Source organism: Rhinopithecus bieti, unplaced genomic scaffold (assembly GCF_001698545.2).
Source record: "Rhinopithecus bieti isolate Rb0 unplaced genomic scaffold, ASM169854v2 scaffold_8226, whole genome shotgun sequence".
Classification (NCBI taxonomy): domain Eukaryota; kingdom Metazoa; phylum Chordata; class Mammalia; order Primates; family Cercopithecidae; genus Rhinopithecus; species Rhinopithecus bieti.
Genome location: NW_016805992.1, coordinates 123,729 through 145,190, shown reverse-complemented (window position 1 = coordinate 145,190; position 21,462 = coordinate 123,729). Strand labels below are relative to the sequence as shown.

General features: G+C 42.3%; 1 protein-coding gene across 16 annotated transcripts in view; it reads right to left on the bottom strand.

The window, feature by feature from the left end:
- RBFOX1 (RNA binding fox-1 homolog 1) overlaps positions 1-21,150 on the bottom strand; it is a 205,320-nt gene extending 184,170 nt beyond the window's left edge. For all 16 annotated transcript variants that reach the window (XM_017874415.1, XM_017874423.1, XM_017874422.1 and 13 more), the window contains exon 1: positions 20,909-21,150. In XM_017874415.1, coding sequence (XP_017729904.1) covers positions 20,909-21,118 — 210 coding nt within the window. In that variant the 5' untranslated portion in view covers positions 21,119-21,150. The remainder of the gene's footprint in view (positions 1-20,908) is intronic.
- Positions 21,151-21,462: the final 312 nt, after the last annotated feature.

Genomic DNA, 21,462 nt, shown 5'->3' with positions numbered 1-21,462 from the left:
GTGTTCCACCTCCAAGAAGAGACTCCTATTTGGTTGGGGGTTGGTGAAGAGGTTGCACTGGGAATACAGACAAATGGGGGACACCTGGCTTTGCACATGCTCTTCACTCTTCCCGGAATGCTGTTCCCACTGTCTTCTCTTGCTGGACTCTTTTCCATCCTTCCAAACACAGCTTAACTGACACCTCCACAGAGAGGGCTTCTCTGATCTCATGTCCCTCCCTCCTTAATCTTCTCTTTTTCAACCTAATATGTGTTTTCTTCAAAAGGTATCATGGTGGATTGAAGACGGTTGCACATCCTTTGACATATCTCCTAGTCAAAGGTGGAGTCTTTTTCCCTCTCTTTGAATCTGAGATAACCTTATATTAATCAACAGACTGAAGCAGACACAGCATATAGCAAATGCCAAGGCTGAGCTTTACGGGATATGCAGTTTCTACTCTCATTTCTTGAGACACACCTTTTTGGAATTCAGCCACCACTGAAGTGTGTGCATGCTGAGATGATGCCCATATGAAAGTCTGATTGACCAGAAACCACCATGCTGTGAGGAAGCTCAAGCTAGCTAGTCATGTGGAGAGACAGAGTTGGGTGGGTGGGGAGGTCACACAGACAATCATCAAGTTCCAGACATCTGTGGGAAACGTTGGAACTTACTCCCCAGTTGCAAGTGGTATATGTACCAAGCTGATCTGTACAGCTAAACTTCACCCAAATACCTGTAACATAGAACTGTAGGTAAATAAAATGTTTGTTTAGGGTAGTTTGTTAGGCAGCAATGCATAACTGAAGCAAACATTACAATTTGTAATTATTTAGTTATATTGTTGATTTGTTTCCATCTCTCTCTCCTACAAGATAATATTCTAAATGAAGAAACCATGGCTAATTTTTTGCATTCCTGAATCTTCAGTGCCAGTTATACAGTAAGCACTCAACAAATAATTTTGAATGTATGATTTACCATTAAATAAAATAATAGCAACACTATAAGAAGTAATAGTACAAACAGTAGGGTGAGGTAGTTGTAGCAGTAATAACAGTGGTCATCATAGGAAAAGTAGCACAATAGTAGCAGCTATGGGCTACTGGGGCAGATGGACAGCACATACCATTGCTGGACAATAGGAGGCTTTAAACAAGGATCTTACTGATGGAGGGAAGAACTAATGAAAGAAAACCATTCAAGTGAAGCCCAGGCAGAAGATACCCTTCCTCAACAAACTCTCACTCTCAGATCTTCTGGCGGGTCCTTATTCTCCTCTACTAGGATGTATGTCCCTCCAGGGCAATACTCACAACTCTTTGTCTCCCAATCTCAAGGTCTAGCCCAGAGCTGATCACTCTGCGGGAACCTCCATTGATTTCTCACTCTTTCTGGGCACAGACAATGTCTGACTCATCTCTGTTTTCCAGTAAGAACCTGGCACACAGTAGGTGTTGATAAATGTTTGCTGAAATAAATTTAATTGGGATCAATGCCCAAAAGGCAGATCCTCTCATTTCCATTGTTTAAAAATACCATGGATTTCCCCTCATGCATTATGTATGATGGAAATTAATTTATCCAGAATTGTTTTCCAATGCATAATTTTCAAAGGCTCTAGTCTGCATTCAACTGAAATCTGCACTGGGGTGGGGGCGGGGTTTGGTTAGTCTCTGACTCCTGCGTTAATTCCAAACACCATTCCTGAGATGGACCCAAGCCTGGGTGAAATCACATTAGAAGCCAACATTTCCTGATTCCTATTTCCCTTGGCAAGGTTAGGATGGATGCATCTCACAGAACCAGGTAGATCTTTTTATGATGTCTTCATTCCCAGCTCAGTGGCATCTCCATTCTTCCATCCCCTTAGAAGAAGGTGGCAGGAAAAAGTGTGAAGTTGTGATTACGAGTGTAGGTCTAGAGTCAGACATATTACTAAGTCAGACTTGTTCAGCTATGACCTTGGGAAACACACTGAGTCACATCAACTGCCCATGTACTTAGTTTCCTCACTGTAAAGAGAGCATCGCCACATCCTCACTCAATGGTCACTCTCAGGATTAAATCACAAGGGACTATACCATCCCAAATTGTCACAGAAGTCCACAGGTGTGTATACTGTGTATTACAGAGAGCTCTGACAGATTATTTGGTCATTCAATATTGACCCCAACCCATGTTCCAGACCACTCTAGTTCATATCAACATCTCTCATCCAGCCCACGGCAAGAGCTCACTGACTGTCCTTTCTGCCACTTCCCAACACCATTACTGCTTTTCTCCAATCCACTGTCCACATGGTAGTCAGATCATTCCTAAAATCAAACCTAACGATGGCGTTCTTTTTGCTTAAAATCCTTCAATGGCCTCCCATGGTACAAAACCCCCAAATAAGGTCTGCAGGGCTCTGCATGAGTGTTTCCTGCTCACCTATTTATCCTCAACTTGGGCCACCGTCTCCCTGCCTGTCCAGCCAGCCACACTGACATTCACTTTGTCATGGGAATATGCCAACTTCCTTTCTGTCACTGGTGTGCTGGTAACTGATGAACAATCAGCTCTCCAGAAAAGTAGACCAAAAGGCCCTCATCTGTAGCATTGCCAATGCCCATGGTGTAAATACTCTCACCCTGGAGGTATCAAGCTACTACCATGGCATCCCTGTCCTGTTGGAAAGAGACATGTACAACTGACAATCACAGGCCATTAACAGCTGGCTTCCACATGCCCTCGCATCTTACTTCCGCATCTGCTGTCTGTCCTACCCAAGACATCCACCCATCTTTCTCTGCATGTCTTTTATTTATTAATTATTATTATTTTTGAGACAGAGTCTCACTCTGTTGACCAGGCTGGAGTGCAGTGGTGCGATCTCGGCTCACTGCAACCTCCACCTCCTGAGTTCAAGCGATTCTCCTGTCTCAGCCTCCCAAGTAGCTGAGATTACAGGCGTGCACCACCATGCCCAGCTAATTTTTGTATTTTTAGTAGACACAGGGTTTCACCATCTTGGCCAGGCTGGTCTTGAACTCCTTGCCTCAAGAGATCTGCCCACCTTGGCTTCCCAAAGTACTGGGACTACAGGCATGAGCCACCTTGCCCAGCCTCTGATTTTGATTTTAAAAGTCACTTCTTTAAGGAAGTCTTAACTGCATCTCCACTTTGATTTGTCTCCCTGTTGCTTGTTTGTGCATCACCCTATATCTTTCCTTCACAGAAGTTTTTCCAAATGTAATTACAGTCAGCTCCCTTTTCCACGGGATCCACATCCACAGATTCAACCAATTGCAGATGGAAAATACAGTGTTTTCTTATTTCCACAGGATATAAAACCTGGTGGATACAGAGGGCTGGCTGCATTCAACTGTGTGAGTGACGTGTGTGTGTATTCTGTGTTACGGTAGACTGAACATTTCTTGAAGGAGAAGCTATGTCTGTCTTACTCACTCTTGTATCTCCAAGGCCCAGTTCTCTGCCTCTCAAATAGTAAGAACCCAAGAAATATTCATGAATAAATGAATAATACACAATTATGGAGTATCTGCTTTGTTCCAGGTACTTTGCCTTACACTGAGAATAAAAGTGATGAATAAGGCACAGTGGTATCCTTGAAAAGTTTATAGCTTTATGCTGAATATTAAATTTTAAGTGACTGTAAAATTGTTGATGTTCATTTAATAGATTAATTGATGTGTGACACATAGTAGGAGTTCAATAAGTATTTTTGGGTGCCAAACAAAGAATGGATTTGCAAAACATATAAAACGTACAAAGGAAGAACCAACTCTGGTTTTGATTTACAAAGGAATAAAGATTTGATAGACTTTCCAGCAAAGGCAATGGCAAAGACTTCAGAATTTAATTCCAGCATGGAAGGCCTCCCTTCCCTGTATCTAGCTTCCTTCCTGATACCATCTAGCCCACTTTATTTTCAAACTATGCTGAGGTATCAAACACTGTTTGCATCTCTGAGATGCAATGTCCAGTGAGATGTCTGGAAACATGGTTGGCCAACATCCTCGCTGTTAATAAAAATGGTGTGGACCAATTGCTCGTATCCATGAAATGCTAAGTGACTATGAAGGCAGATTCCAGGCTCCCAGCTACAGAAAGGACCTGTAAGCCCAGCAGCCCTGAGCTGGCCCAGGGAAATGATGGGAAATTCAATTTCATAAGGGCTGTTTGCAAAGTAATCCAATACATTATGGTGTGTGCATTATTATTGTATTATATTGAGTAATATCACATTTAAGGAGATTTCATAGCATCATAGCCATGCACAAGGGAATATAAAAGCGGTTAATAAAAGAGAGAAGTCCAATTTCCCTTCAATGTTAGTTATGCTCCTATTATACTCAGAATAATAATCAGAGGTCCACTTAGCCTGAGTTGGGAGTTAACAGAGCTGTAATTACCTCGTGTCTACAGTGTCATTACCAAGGGCTCAGCCCCAGTGTCAGCACTTGATATTCCAGCTAAAGAAGGAAAATCGCAGGGCTTCCTAAAGCCACACACACACACAGCAGGGCAAGTCCAGATGTTTGAGCAGCCCAGGGTGAACTGTGTTAGAATTAAAGGCCCCCTAAAACCTGTATCCTGCTCATTGGGATTTTCCTTTGCTATAAGTGGATATTCTCCTACTCTATGAACCCTTACTGTGAAAAGGAAACCTGCCATTCCCCCGACTAAATACATTACTGTTAGTTCTCCCTCTGTTGAGCCTGGTGAAAAAATGCTCTGAAGATTTGCTGAGAACAACAGAAGATGCACTAACGGCTTTTCCCAAAACTCACTTTTAGAGGATCAAATCAAGCTTCCAGGAGCTCTTCCTGGGATCAGTTATTCTAGCTACAGGGGAAGTTATCCTGGGGCTCACCGCATTCTACATGTAAGCTTCAGAGACAGGCATCAGTTGCCTATTTTAGTTAATCATTGGCTCCACTGTGTATGCTCAGTGTTTCAAGAGTTGCTGTGGTGGCCGTGCACTGTGGTTCATGCCTGTAATCCCAGCACTTTGGGAGGCTGAGACGAGCGGATCACCTGAGGCCAGGAGTTTGAGACCAGCCTGGCTAACATGGCGAAACCCTGTGTCTACCAAAAATACAAAAAATATTTGCTGGGTGTGGTGGTGGGTGCCTGTAATCCCAGCTACTCTGGAGGCTGAGGCAGGAGAATCACTTGAACCTGAGAGGTGGAGGCTGCAGTGAGCTGAGATCGAGCCATTGCACTCCAGCCTGGGCAACAAGAGCGAAACTCCATGTCAAAAAAAAAAGACTTGTTGTGGAAATACTGGGACCTCTGACATGAATCAGGGCTGGATCTGAGTTCCATGTCCATCACTTCCCTGTGCCAGTATTTGGAACAATTTACACAACCGTTCGGAGTCTCTTTTCCTTATCTTTAAAATGAGGTAACATTACCCACCATTACTTTTAGAATTAATGGACTTAAATCATTAACACAATGCCTAACACCATTACTACTTGCTCTATTAATAATACCAATTGAGAAACTCATTCTCTGACTGAAGAAGAAAGTAGTATTTACTAATCCCACTTTTGTTTAAATCAAGGTCAGTAGAGATGATTCCCAGCTTACGAATATTTCAACTCAATGATGTGGAAACAATACACATTCAGTAGAAATCATGCTCTGAGTACCCATACAACCATTCTGTTTTGCCCTTTCAGGACAGTGTGTAATAAAGTGCATGAGATATTTGACACTTGAGTATAAAAGAGGCTTTGTGTTAGATGATTTTGCCCAACTGTACGCTAATGCAAGTGTTCTGTGTACCTTTAAGGTGTGGCTAGGCTAAGCAATGATGTTCTGTAGGTGAACTGTATTAAGTGCATTTTCAACTTGTGATGGATTTATTGGGACATAACCCCAGCATAAGTCAAGAAAAATCTGCAGTGACATAGGTCCCCTTTTTAAAAAATACAGGGCTGTGTGTATGAGCATGGGTGTGTGTTTCAAGGTGGAAGAAAAGTGCTGTATTTCTGATACAACAACTCTGGCAGTCACTAAATTCTGGCATGACACAAACACATTTTTTATTTTCTTTCTGGAGTTCCACAGGGAAGTCCGCTTTGATGGAGAGGAAACAATTTAAAAATGGAATTCATCAGCCTGGTAAGAAATACCAAATCTTTTATTAGAAAACAACCCAGAGGACTTGAAAGAGTATCATACTCAAGTGCCCACGAGGACCAGGGCATGCAGGTAGAAGGGTACACTTGATAAAACCCTACAGGCAGTGCTGGCGACAATGACAAATAGTCAGAGGGGACGGGTGACACATCCCCAACATTAACTGCCATGTTTTGTTAGATTTTTCCATTTTTTAATCAAAGCCAGCTTATTTTGTGAAAACTCTCATTTTACAATGTAGGCAATTAATTAATTTGAGTCCAATAAAATAGGCCTGATGCCTGAATATAGCCAGCAGGCCAACAATATGTACACTTTGGCCTAGATCGGGGGTTGGCAAATTTTTCTGTTGAGGGTCAAACAAAAGCATAATTTTGGCTCTGTGGACCATTGATCTATGTCACAATTACTCAAAGCTGCTGTCATCATGCAAAAGCAGCCATAGGCAATATGTGAACCAGTTAGTGTGACTGTGTTTCAATAAAACTTTATTGACAAAATCATTGCAGGCAGGAGTTGGCCCATGAGCTACAGTTTGCCAACTCTTAACCTTGCTACTTTTGCTGATGTTAAAAGCCGGGAGAAGACTGGAGAGAAGAGAGAAAAGGAAAAGCTGCTAAGGGGCTCTGGGCCCCATCCACAGCTAGACTAGGCAAGAAGAAAAATGGCCAACGCCCTGTATTCCAGGGTGTGCATCCAACTCACATTCTCCCTTTTACTAGGTCCCCTCTGGTCTTCTCTGTCAAGAGCTTCAATATCTCAAAAGAGGAAAAATTCACAAATCCAATGATGAATATACCCTGTCTCCCCCTTGTCCCCAACATCTGCCTTCTAGAGTCAGAGAACCTCTCTGGGGCTCATCTCCCCCTAGCTGGCCCCACCGACTGTTGTCTCTTCCCCTTTTGTGTAGCCACCAGATGAATGTCACCGCCTGGAATCCCAGCAAACTCCCGGCATAATTGCCCACCCAACTCCCACTTGCAAGCCAATCAGAGGGAAAGAGGGGGATGAAATCCACCTCCTGTCATTGGAGCGCTACATCTACCATTGCTTTTCTTAGTGGAAAAAAAAAGTAGCTAGTTTCTCCCCCTAAAAAAGGCCAGGGAACAATCTATTTAAATTATAGTGTAACAATATGGAGCAAATATGCAGAAGTCAAATACAATTTGGGTTACAATTAGCAATTTCCTTGTAGCAAGTTTCTCTGGGAAATCCAGGTTTCCTCTTGTGAGCTTGCCAAAGGGTTTGAAGGCCCCTTTCACTCTATGGGGCCACTGGATGCCACTGGGAAAGGGGATGGGTTAGGGATGGGAAGGGGGTGTGTGGGTTTACCTGTACAAACTGAGGGAGTTTAGAGCTCTACAGACTTTCAGGATTGTTAAGATATTTGCCTGTAATGATATTATCATAATTGAAATAGTTACCAGGGAATGTCATTTAGGTAAAATAAACCACTAACGGGGTAATCACACAACACGGGTTTTGAAATTTGCCAGGACTATGTTTGCATTTGCTTCATATCTGTGCCTCAGTTTCCTCATCTGTAATTATGGTATGATCGCACCTATTCCTTGATGAGTTATGTCAGTGAAATACACAGTATAGTGCATGGCTCATGGACTGGGTAAGAGAGTGGACCATGGTTGCCTTTGAATCCCATCTCTGCCCTTATCAGCCTTGTGACCTTGGGCAACATCCTCGATTTCTCTATGCTCTGGTTTTCTCATCTAGGTCATAAAGGGTTAATGAGAGTCCCTGCCTCCTCTAGATGCTGTGAAAATTCAATCTAATTGTCCACAGAAAGCTGATCGTACCACTTCTACTGGGAACCCAGTATGAGCTCACTAAATGCTAGTGATCACTATCCATACATTATCAATAAATGATAGCTACTTCCTCTTTTGTATCTTCCTTTCAGCCCAAGAAGTTTCTATTTGATGTTCCCCATCTGACAATCAGAATGTGCATTTACATCTCTCTCTTTTAAAAGATCAGGGCAGCCCATATTGTTTGGATTGTATGATACGCAACTCTACATTTAAAAAAAATTTTACAAGTGAATTGCCTTTTCACTTTCAAAGCAAATCTGCAATATTTAAGCCTTCACATTAACTGGTCCTGATGGTCTGGTTTGTTTTGAGTGGTACAGGCTGAAAACTTTGGTTTACTGCAGAAAGAACTTGCCCATGGAGCTTCTGTCCCAAGGACACTGAGATGGCATACAAGTCAGGTCATCAAGCCCAGGTACATTCTGCTGCTGCTGTCAGGGTGAAGGCTTATTTTCTGGGTGGTGATGGCTTTCTCCCCAGGGCCCAGAAGCCAGAGAGCGCATGAGCATCTCCCTGGGATCTCCAGACCGCCTGGCTCACTGTCTCTTGAGAGTCTGGTTATGTTTCTACCAGGGGCAGAAGTCAGCTTCTGAACTGCTGCAGAGGTTGTACAGTCACTTAGACCTAGCTCTATATCAAATGCTATAATTTGACAATTTGACAAGCTCCACATTCTTCGGGGATGCAAAGGAAGAAACCCAGACCCCCTAGTTAGTGTCCTGACCCAGAAGTAATGATTAGGACTGGAGCTGGCAGGAACACATGACGTTGCTGAATTCACACAGACCCATTGATACAACCACCAGGGGCGGCAGGAGAGAACTAGATAAAATGAAGACTTTTTTTTCTTTTTTTTAGAAGTCTGGAAGTCTTTGTGAGAATAAGGCCCACTCGTGGCTGAAACCTCTGGCTAGGAACCAAAATAGGATAGCAAAGAGAAACAGAGACAGTGTACAGCTCAGTGTGCTCCTAAAGGCAGTGTCATTGGGACTTTGTCTATTTCAATGCAGAGATAACCCTGGGTATGTGTATTTTAAAAGCAGCTGTGGAATCCAGGAGATAGAGGTAGAGGAAGGGCATGGTACAGTGGAAGTTTTCTCTTAGGGCATCCTTACATTGGGTTCTGCTGTGATACTCACTGTGTGACTTAGGCAGTTCACTTTCTCCCTCTGAACCTGAGCATCATTCGTAAATAAAGCAGGAAGATAAGGTAGTAATTTCAAGCTCTAACATTCTATGAATCTCTGCACTGTCACACTGAAGCATCCAAACTGTCTTTTTTATGAACCTGAAATACAGTCTCCCTTAAAGGGTTCAGGTTCCTAAATTCACTTTTTTTTTTTTTTTTTTTTGAGATGGAGTCTTGCTCTGTTGCCCAGGGTACAGTGCAGAGGCATGATCTCAGCTCACTTCAACCTCTGCCTCCTGCATTCAAGTGATTCTCCTGCCTCAGCCTCCCAAGAAGCTGGGATTACAGGTGCCCGCCACCACGCCTGGCTAATTTTTGTATTTTTAGTAGAGACAGGGTTTCACCATGTGGACCGGGCTGGTCTCAAACTCCTGACCTCAAATGATCCACCCATCTCAGCCTCCCAAAGTGCTGGGATTACAGGCGTGAGCCACCATGCCCAGCCTTAATTCACCTCTTGTTAAAAAAACAAAAAAGGTTCCAAGATTAAGTCAGGAGTTATAAACTCAGTATCTTCAGAGGCTGGACAGATAACAAAAATGAATGAAATAGTAGTGAACAGGAGAACCCAGAAAAATAAAAATTGCTGCTTATTCTTAAGAAGAAAGAAATCTAAACATTTACAATGGAAATATGTCAATGAAGTTATAATAGTGGTTCAACAATCCAAAATAGCAATGATTGGATGGACAGATAGGGACCACATCCTGTGGACAGACACTTTGTTTGCTAAACTACTACAGGGTCCTCACCAAAGGGCTGCATACCATCATGCTAATGCCTACCTTAATGGAGAAAACTAAAAATTTATTTTGCCAATGTCTTCAACATAAGCTAATCTCTTTTAAACGTGGATGTTATTTGCCTGGATGCAAAAGTACTTGAGTTTTCTTTTTGTTGTTGTTGTTGTTTTGTTTGTTTTTGTTTTTTGAGACAGTCTCATTCTGTCACTCAGGGTGGAGTGCAGTGGCGTCATCTCGGCTCACCGCAACCTCTGCCTCCTGGGTTCAAGCAATTCTCCTGCCTCAGCCTCCCGAGTAGTGGGGATGACAAGTGCCTGCCACCATGCCCGGCTAATTTTTGTACTTTTTGTGTCGAGACAGAGTTTCACCATATTGGCCAGCCTGGTCTGGATCACTGGCCTCAAGTGATCCACCTGCCTTGGCCTCCCAAAGTGCTGGGATTACAGGTGTGAGCCACTGTGCCTGGCCTTGTGTTTCCAACCCATAACTTATGTGATCTTTTTAAATATGTGCAATGAGAAGACAGAGTGGGTGAATGCTTTGGCTCTTCCAGCTCTAGCATTGCAAGGTTCTGGCTGAGATTCATTCCTGAATCTTCTGTTAACAGAGAATAGCCAACTTCTTTGTTCCAGACTTGAATTCGAAAATTGCACAGAATTCATAGGAACTTACTATGCACCTAAAGAGTATATGGCCAGTAATTAAGGGCATAAAATGATGATTGTTGGCTAATGTATGACCCAAATACCGCCCACAAAATAGATTAATGCCTGTTTCTAAGTTCACTGGAAACACCTGTAGTCCCAGCTACTCAGGAGGCTGAGGCAGGAGGATCACCGGAGCCCAGGAATTTCAGGCTGCAAGTGAGCTAAGATGGTGCCACAGCACTCCAGCCTGGGTGATGGAGTGAGACCCCTCTCTCACATAAATAAATAAATTAAATTGCTTAATGGAGCTATGGGCTATGCAGAGGCAATTAAGATATTCAAACCCTTAAATCAGTCCTTTGTATAGCAGTCTCTACGAGCTATAGAAAGGACAGATTTAGGTGTGTGAAGGACCTAAGCAAATATAGAGACTGCTTAGTCATCCTGAGAGGGTAAATTGATGACAATAAATACAGGTATGAATAAGCACAAAGCACGAAATGAAGACAAAATCACGATGAAACTTGTCAGATGGCTGCAAGATTTGCAATGGAAATATGCCAGTGAAGTCCCCCTAAGGAAACATTAAATCCAACCCTTAGAATATGCCTAAGCTTTCCTCATTTAGCAAAAGCAAGGCGTCCTCAGATCTTAAAAACAAAACTTCAGTCATTTCCTTCTCTAATGAATCTCACTTTGTTTGCCCATGACCTAGACTTAGACCAAGAACAGCTTGCACTGATAATTTGTACTAAAACATGAGCGATTGAAAACTATTTGTCTATAAATCATTAAATACAAAATTACCTTGAAAATAAATTGGGAATTGGAGTTTTAGTTTGACTCTTGAGACAGGAAATTTCACAATTCTTATGATGAATTTATTCCCCTGGATAAAACATTTTTAATGAAGAATTCGGAACCAAGGAGACCACTCTGATTTCTCATTATGGGTACTGTAATTATCTCATAATTATGATGATCTACCTGGCAGAATGTTTACTATGTGCTTGTGATTGTGTTAAGACCTTCATAGACATTACTGTATTAGGACTTCACAACAACTCTAAGCCTCACATATAAAAAAGAAGAGGCTCAGAGAACTTATGTAACATGCCCATGGTCCCACTCTGGGTCATATTGGGAATGAGAGTGCCAAGCTCTGTACCTAGATTCTACCCTGCTTCTCCTGATAACATCTAAAGATATTTAACCAGTGCCATTTTTTTTTTTTTACCTGTCATAGCAACCTCCAATTCTGCCAAAATCTGAGGCTGAAACCCTAGTCCTAAAAAGAATATCAGACACATGGGTCTTTGATGCTCAGAGATATCCTGTTCCTGTCCAACTTATCCTAACTTGGTATAAATCATTCATTTTGGCTCTCCAGGACTGGACACTCTTTGATGACCAGGGTCTTTAAAATAATAAAATAGCCATGGTATTGTGTAATAAAGGTCTTTAGTTTATCCTGAAAGCCAAGGACCATTTATTGCAGAGAATACTTGGGAGTGAGAAGCATAGTTCTCAGGCTCCTAAGGAAATAAGAGACAGTACCCATGTCTTCAAATTAAATGTGAATCTTAGGAAAACAGAACTGGTATTGACAAAACAGCTCAGTCACACTGTCATCTGAAAAGACAATTTTGAAGCCACCGAAACATGTTATTGGAGTTTGCTCCAGGCGCAGGTCTCAAACAAGAGCACACTCGAAGTCTGTAATATTGTACAGGCTTGGGTCTGCTGAGGTCCTCCCTCCCCAGGGTGAAATGAGTAATTCCTTTCTGCAATAGCAATCTATTTAGAAAAGAGGCCAGTGTGGCTGGGCATGCCTGGGGGATGCCTTCTGGGCTTCTAGCCCTTAAGAATTTTGGTCTCCAGGCCGGGCGCGGTGGCTCAAGCCTGTAATCCCAGCACTTTGGGAGGCTGAGACGGGCAGATCACAAGGTCAGGAGATCGAGACCATCCTGGCTAACATGGTGAAACCCCGTCTCTACTAAAAAATACAAAAAACTAGCCGGGCGAGGTGGCGGGCGCCTGTAGTCTCAGCTACTCGGGAGGCTGAGGCAGGAGAATGGCGTGAATCCGGGAGGCGGAGCTTGCAGTGAGCTGAGATCCGGCCACTGCACTCCAGCCCGGGGGACAGACAAAGAATTTTGGTCTCGAGTCTGACATGCCTGTTTTTCAGCTCTGACTACTGTTTCTCAGCCACAGTGACCTTAAGTAAGTGACTTGCCTCACATTCTGCTTCTGTAACATGGGATGATAACACTTCATAAGTGGTGGGGAGGGCCACAATTAGTTGAGATTGTGCATGGAAAGTGCTTAGAATATAGTCTGACATTCAATGAGCAAAAGTTACGATTTTTGACATTTTTTCCTGATTCTCATTTAGATGTAACTCTTCACCCTATTTTTAGACACGGCAACCTTTAATTATTTTGCCCAACTTTCAACGTAAGTAGATGAGGCATAAACCCTCCTCAAAGGAAAAGAACTCTGTTGTTCTGTAATCCATCGTCTGATGGCTGTTTGGAAGAAAAGAGAGAGGGAGGAGATCTGGAGAAGGGTCACAGCAGAGGAAGGGAGTAAGAGAACACATAAGAGCAGAGAGGTTCAATGGTCAGCTTGAGCTCCTTCCACTTGTAAACAGAATGGAGGGTGAACTCTTGTCAAGTCCAGAGGCCAGGTCTTAACTGACCTGTTTATCTAAGCTAGAGGGCAGCCATGAAGAAACCAACCTTTGTGAGAATTCTAAGTCAATGGCCAAGAGATCCTCTAGGGCAGCAGTCCCCAAACTTTTTGGTACCAGTTTTGTAGAAGACAATTTTTCCATGGACATGGTGGGGCAGGGAGGATGGTTTCAGGATGAAATAGTTGCATCTCAGATAATCAAGCATTAGATTCTCATAAGGAGCACACAGTCCAGATCCCTGGCACGTGCAGTTCGCAACAGGCTTTGTGCTCCTCTGAGAATCTAACGCCTTTGCTGATCTGACAGGAGCCAGAGCTAAAGTGGTAATGCTCATTCACCTACCACTCACCTTTTGCTGTACAGCTCAGTTCCCAACAGGCTACAGACTGGCACTAATTTGTGGCCTGGGGGTTGGGTACCCCTGTTTTTGGAGACAGCCGGAGACTGGGGAAACAGCCTGGACTTTAACATCAGGCAGACAAGACATGGGTGAGGACCTCAACTGCATTCCCAAGTCAAAGCATCGTCAATCTCTTTGTCCCTTTATTGGTGGGATTCTAACAGCATTTAAAAGGTTGATGTGGTAACAAAACAAGATGGTAACCAAAAGAGGGCCTAGAATGGTCTTTAGACCACGGGAGACCTTAACCAATGACAGCACACCTCAACTTTTCTTCTCCCAGACACCCAACAATTCTAAAAGTACTTTCTTTTGTCAAAGAGAGGGATAGCCACACCCAAACACACAGAGTCTGTAGGGACATGAACCAAGAGTTGGCTAGCACACAGGGTTGGGCAAGAGTGTGGGTGTCAGGCCTTCTTAAGTTCTGTCCATGAAGGTGCAAATTGGTGCAAGCTCTTTGTAGGGTAATTGATCAATGTCCACATCTTAAATCCATGTACCTTTTAACCATTCACACCCAGAGGCACACAGAGATGGACAGCAATCTTTGTACCTAGCTCTGTACTGCAGCCTGATGGTAAATTTCAACAGCGCAAGATTAAACCCAGAGACAACCTAAATGCCATCATTAGGATACTTCTGTACATAAAAATGCACACACACACACAAAATAATGAGTTGAACCCCTAAATATGATAAAGAATAATCTCTGAGATATAAAGGGGGTGCCAAAGTGGGTGTTTAAATTTCAATTCTGTAATTTTGAGAATGGAAATTGTGAGTAGTCATAAGATATAAAGACTGAATTAGAGACAGATGATAGAGATAGAGGGAGATAAAGATAGAGATAGAGGACAAGCAGGCATATGCTTGCATTTGCATAAAACACTTCTGGAAGGAAATATAAGGTATTAGTAACTCACTTCTGGCAGAGAGACTAAGAATTTGGGTTGTGGGTGTTAGGACATGTTAGTTTTCATTTTATATCCTTTTCCAATGTCTGACTTTTTAAACCCCAAGCCTGAATTGCTGTTTTTCCCTATACCTTAGTGATTTCATCAGCTTCAAAATCAAAACTGGCATGAAAAGGGTTAAGAACAGGACACCATCACCAACCAATACCTTATCTTCCTAAAAGTATTAAGGAAATTTGGAGGCACAGTTAACACTCCAGTGGGAAGCGGCTGAGGCCAAAGAAGAAACTGGCTCTTTAAATAGTTCTTTTCCCTGTCAGTCGAGCCTCCAGCTCAGGAACCTAGCTGGAGCACCCACATTCCTTCTCCCATCAGGGCCTAGAGCTAGTGGGAAAGTGGTGGGAGCCTTTTCAACAGACTGCAGAAGCATTAAAAATAGAAGTTAAGTTGCTATTGGAGATACATGGAGAATTCGCCACTTGCAAATCTCTAATGATAATATGTCAAGAGTAAAATACCTTGTCAGGAACAGTATGTAATATAATACAGTATTGGCTCTGTCAGCAATGTGATCCATGATATGTTTGAAGGCCTACATGAAATAGAAATTCAGCAGAAAAAAAGGCCTACAGGGACTCATCTCAGCCCGTGGGGAACTGAAAGGATGACCTGGTAAGTCTTTTCTGTCTGCATTTTACTGAGCTCTGGTTGGGAGCTCTGGGTGCATCCTCCTTCCCTTTTACAGATTCTGCACTTTGTGTTAAATCATGTGCATATATTAGATGTTCTTGGAGGCCACCAGATGGATGGATGGTTTCTCTTACCCAAAAGTACTTAGTTTCTCAAAGAAATAATGGCCTCTACAATGTCCTTAGAATGATATTAAGCATCGTGAATACATATGTCAAAGAAAAGTTAGAGCTATTCCAGGTACAGCACTATCCTATGGGGAATGACTTAGGTATCTCCCAACAGTAACATTTTGTGCAAATACGGGATCCTGGATATGGGGTGGGGAGAACCATAGTTCCGACCCACCTTGAGGTTAAATTCATTACATAGGAAATTGAGAACCTGGAGTCAAGACAGAGTACACCCAATAAACGTAGGAGGAGGCAGAGACAATTTGAAGTAACTTGTCATAGACCACATTCTGCTGCTGTAGATCAGGAAAGACTAATTCAAAAGCAGCATCTCCTTTTGGCCAAAGAGAGATAAGCATACAGATGTAATTGTTTGTAACAAAAACAAGATGACTCCTTTATGATTCCTGTACTTACCCAATACCAGTTCAAAATATAAATCCTAAAACTTCCTTCAGGATCAGCCACAAAGCCCACCTGCTTCAGCCTCCAATGGCTGTCTTTCCTTTAAAATCCTACCCCTGAGATTGTGTGCCATCCAAACACTGCTGGAGCAGACAAAGCAGACAGTTAACCAGTCCACCATCCATTCACATTCTCCAAACTCGGGCACCCATTGCCATTCAAATACTCTAGGAATTATCTAAGGCAGATTTCTGACATGTTTGCCCAAGTTCAGGAATCCTTCCTTTGCTGATGCTGCCTCCATTCATGGAAAAAATGAAGGCAATGTGGATGGAACTCCTCACATTATCTCTTGACTTGAAAATTTCTCTGCATCCTCCTACATTCACCCTTCCTTCTCTTCTATTTCAAAATTGATGTACTTCCAAATGTCAGCAAAATAATTTCTGAGTTATCCAAAATTTAAAACAACCCAAATGCCCATGCATAGGTAAATGGAGAAATAAACTGTGACAGATCCACGCAATGAAATAGTACTCAGCAATGAAAAGGAAGGAGCTACAGCCACATGCAACAATATGGATGAATGCAAAAAAAAAAAAAAAAAAAAAAAAAAAAAAAAAAAAAAAAAAAAAAAAAAAGATACTGAGTAAAAGAAGCCAAAGAGAGCACATAATGTTTGATGTTACTGATATAAAATTCTAGAAACTGCAAATTAAGCTATAGCAAAAGAAGCAGACCCATTGGTTTCCTAGGAACGAGGCAAGGAGGAGGAGGGGAGGATCATAAAAGAGCAAGAAAAGACTTTGGGATAACGGACATATTCATTATCTGGATACCAGTAATGGTTGTGCATGTAAGTACATTTGTAAAAATGTATCAAAGTGTATACTTTAAATATACACAGTTTATTGTATGTCAACAAAGCTGTTAAAAAATGCTTTCTTCCTTCCTAGACTACCTACTGTATCTGAATACTCTTGGTCCTATTCCTTCTTATCTCCTATAAAACACTTCATCCCTTTCTTTCCTGCACCATTATTCCCTATCTCTTGCTTTCTGTCTTTTGTACCCCATATAGGGACCTTGTTGGCATAAATTAGTGAATCTAAATCAACTATCCTACCAACTGATTTCTCTGACCTCTTTGCTTCTCAGATGCGATCTCTTTTTTCTCCTTATCACTCCAAATATTTATAATGGGCAATGCCCGCCCACTCCAACATATCCCATTCATTCCTCAACTCTTGTCCCTTCTGCATCTCCCTCCACTACTCTAGCAGAGCTGCTTTCTTCTAGATCTTTGAAGATGTCCAAACTGTCACTTCAATAATGTCTTCTCAGTTTATTCCCTCCAGGCTCTATAGCCCAACATTCAATTGGTTGAATGTCCAATCTGAACATCCCACTGATGTCTTATTCAATAGTTCCTCTTCCTTCAAACCCCACCCCGTGAGCTCTCCAGTGTTCTGTGCTTGTCTTTCTCTACACTCCCTACTCTTGATGAACACCAATTCAAGCTTTTTTATACAAACGGCTCACCATGCTACCTTTAGCTCTGATCAGGTTCTGTCTACTTAGTTTCTTTAACGATTTGTTCTGAAGGCATCTTATCGTGAACTCTGATGAAGTGGTCTTCATTCCATGTATTTGGATATGAAGCTCCTCGGTGACCCCAGGGCTGGGACACCCAGTACCAGCCTCAGCCACTGAATGAAGATAACGCCACACAAGCCAGGAATGGAGACTGATTCCCATGAGAGGGCTTATGTAGGATAAATCCAAGAGCTTTTCACAGGTGGTGACTGGAGACTGAACTTGCAGGACAAAGCCAGAGAGTGGAGGTGAGGATGAGGAAGCCAACCCAGGATGGCTTCCCATTAGAAGTTGATGGACATGTTCCAAAAACCAGGCTGTGTCCATCCTCTGCCTGGACTTTTTATCACACAGGCCAACACACTTCCTACTGAGTTTTCTCTTTCCTGTCACCAGAAGACTCTGAAAGGTATAACCTTCTGACTATGATTTTGAAAATGTTTTCTCTTACTGTCATCACGATAGATAAAAGCTGTGAAAACCTATACGCTAGAATTTGGCACATTATCATAATTAACAGAAAACATATCCTATATTCTCCAAAGGCTCTCCAAGGAAAGAGAGCTTGTCTGCACATCAGATTATCTCGCTGCAGTGCCTGGGGCACTGTGGTCACCCAACACGCTATTTAAATTCAATTGTGTTGATCTCTAAAATGTTCTTTTTGCAGGGTAAAGATGTGGAGCATCTCAACTCCCCAACTAGATTAAATTTTCTTTAAGCTAGGCATCACTAACCCTTTCTTTTTATGTTTCATTTCATAACTCCTCTGACTTAAACTCTTCTTAAAGCTTTTAAAAAGCATTGCTTGTAACATGGAATTTCAACCCCTTATCAGACCCACCAGGCCCGTAGGATGTTGAATCCCTGCTCATTCCTCCCAGTTCATCTTGTGCCACATCACCTCCAAATCCCCTTCACCACGCCCGAAACATACTGGCCTCTTCTTAGGGCTTTGAATGAGCCCAGATCTTTTTACCTTTACGACCTTTGACTGTGGTATTCCCTCTGCCTGGGATGCTTTGTTTTATCACCTTAAGGACCATCTCCTAAAGAAATGCTCCCAGACTACACGTCTGCAGGTAGCACCTCTGTTCTTTTTAAATTTCCCTATGGTACCCATATTTTCCTTAAGACATCTATCGCACATGCCATTTGCCACATGCTCAGTTTCTGCCTCTCATACTAAGTTACAAGAAGGAAAGATCATTTTGTTTGGTTCAACCATGCCAGCTAGTATGAGTCCCGGCCCTAGTAGAAGATTCGTAAATATTTGTGAGTAAATAAATGAATACATAAAATTTCCACAGCAGTTAGCTTAATAAATAATGTCTGATTGCATCTTTTTTCAAAATCTGAAAATAACCTATCCAGGCATTACTACTATTGATTAACACAAAATGGCCAACAAACAGTAAACAACAACCCCATCGCTACTACCTGATAGTCAACACAAAAGCAGCAAACACCTGCTGATCCACCAAACTAATTTAACAGACCCATGCCTAAGGTACAGCAACTAAATACAAAAAAATCAGTAGCAGGAGTGTTCAGAAGAACCAGAATGTGGAGACAACCCAAATATCCATCAATGGACTAATGAATAAATAAGCATGGTCTATCCATACAGTGGGATACCCAGCATGAATGAACCTAGACAACACTGTGCTAAGAGAAAGAAGCCAGATACAAAAAACTATCTCTAAGGCAGATTGGTGGTTGCCAGGGACTGGGGAGAGAGAGAATGGGGACAGTCTGCTTAATGGGTAGAGGGTTTCCTTTTGGGGTGATAGCAACATTCTCAAACTAGATAATGGTGGTGGTTTTGCACTACCTGGTGAATATACTGAATACCATTGAAATTTGTACATGAATAAAATGGTTAAAATGGGTAAGCTTTATGTTGTATGTGTTTTACCACAATAAATTTAAAAGGGAGGAAGACAACTAAAAATTTCAGAATGTATACTATTTTTTTAAAAAAACCTTCAAAACTAGCCTCCAAATGAATGAGGTGGCAAGTAGCCAAGTTAGTCAGTGGTTGCTTTTATCATAGGAAATGTATCACGCTTTAAACCCATAAACTTCTTCACAAATACTGGCTTTCCAGAGGTCTTGGGACAGGAGGAAGAGGCAGAATTGCCTTACAATTAAAAAATGTTCCAGACAAGAGGTTTGAGGTGCCCAAGCTTCTAAAGAATTCTGCAGAAAAAGGTTCCAAATGCATGTTCCATATAGGTTTTGTGGTATGCATGATTACTTTATGTGGCACACAAATGAACATTATTTAATTTTACTGTAATTATTTTTGCTTAGAGTTATATTTGATTAATGGTCAAAACACCAGTTTTCATTTACAGTGATGATAAAATGTCTGTGTTGTTCACATGCCTGTTTCTAATCTATTTAATCATTTGTATGCAATAAAATTTACTCTGTATGGTGTATAAAGTCACATAACCATCACCATTAAGATACAGGACAGTTCCCTTATTCATTCAAATTCTCTCACCCTGCCCATTTCTAGCCCCTGCTCTTTGGTCCAGCAATAAAAATGAAGAAACCAGGGACAAACGCTGCAATCTGGATGAGTCTCAAATGCATGAGGCTAAGGTAAAGAAGCCAGGTTCCGAGCTTTGAGGTATGAATGAGGACTAGCTGCAAAGGGGCACAAGATTTGTATTTAGGCTGATGGGAATGTTCTGAAATTAGATGATGGCAATCATCGCACAACTCTGTAAATATGCTAAAAATCAGTGAATTGTACAACTAAAAATATACTAATTTTATGGTATGTAAATTATAACTCCACAAATACTTTATTTTTGTTTATTTAGAGACAGAGTTTCACTCTGTCACCTAGGCTGGAGTTCAGTGGAGCAATCTTAGCTCACTGCAGCCTCAAACTCCTGGGCTCAAGCCATCCTCCCACCTCAGCCTTCCAAGTAGCTGGGACTACAGGCAGGCACCATTACACTCAACTAAATTTTAAATTTCTTGTAGAGATGAGGTCTCACTTTGTTGCCCAGGCTATTCTCAAACTCTTGGCTTCAAATGATCCTCCCACCTCAGCCTCCCAAAGTGCTGGGATTACAAGCATGAGCCACCACATCCAGCTTCCATAAAGACTTAAAAAAAATTCTTACATCAAATTTTTTTTTTCACACACAAAAAGATATTTCATTGGGATCGCCTTCTAGAAAGGCAAAACTACAGGAATAGAAAATTGATAAATGTGCCCCTTTACAAATAAATGAAGTTAATGAAAAAATACTTTGATTTAAACGAACGCTAAGAATGAATGCATGGAGATGAGGTAAACTTCAGAAAGCTGGTATGATGAGCGTGGGCTTAGGGACTGATCTGTTTGCCAGAGTTCCTGGGTAGATGGGGGTGTGCCCCTGCTACCATTCCGAGGGCTGGGGCACCTGCCCCAGGGCAGGTTTGTATAACCTCCCACCCGCAGCAAACACGTCCACTTACTGTGGCGGTGCCGGAGACGGTCTGAGCGCTCGTGTCCGCCGGGCTCTGCTCGGAGTGCGTCTGGGCGGGAGGGTACAGGTTTAACGTGTGCTCGGGAACCGTGGTCTGGCCTGTGTACTCTGGCGCGGGGTGGGGATGAGGGGCCGTGTATTCCGCGGGGATACCGTTTTGCGGGGGAGCAAACTGGGCCGAAGCGTAAGGCTGAGCCATTGTGTCAGGGGCAGCGGCTGCTTCCTGATTACCCTGAAAAATCAAAAAGGTGGAGAGAGGGAGAGAACATCATGAGAAGCCACACTTCAAAAACCTTCCTCCCAGATCCCAGGACGGTCGTGCACTGTGTACTTTGTAGGGGTCACCATGGTGCCACCAGCCTGAGATGGACCAATCGATGGTCATCTTCACCAGACCCTATAAGGAAACAGTAACCATCACTTCTCCCCGTTTTACAGATGCAGAAACCGAGGCTTGGAAAAAATAGTCACTTTTCCCAAGCCATCCAGCCTAATATTCAAAGACGAGGAGGGTCTGTGGCTTACTAGATTGGAATTTATTTT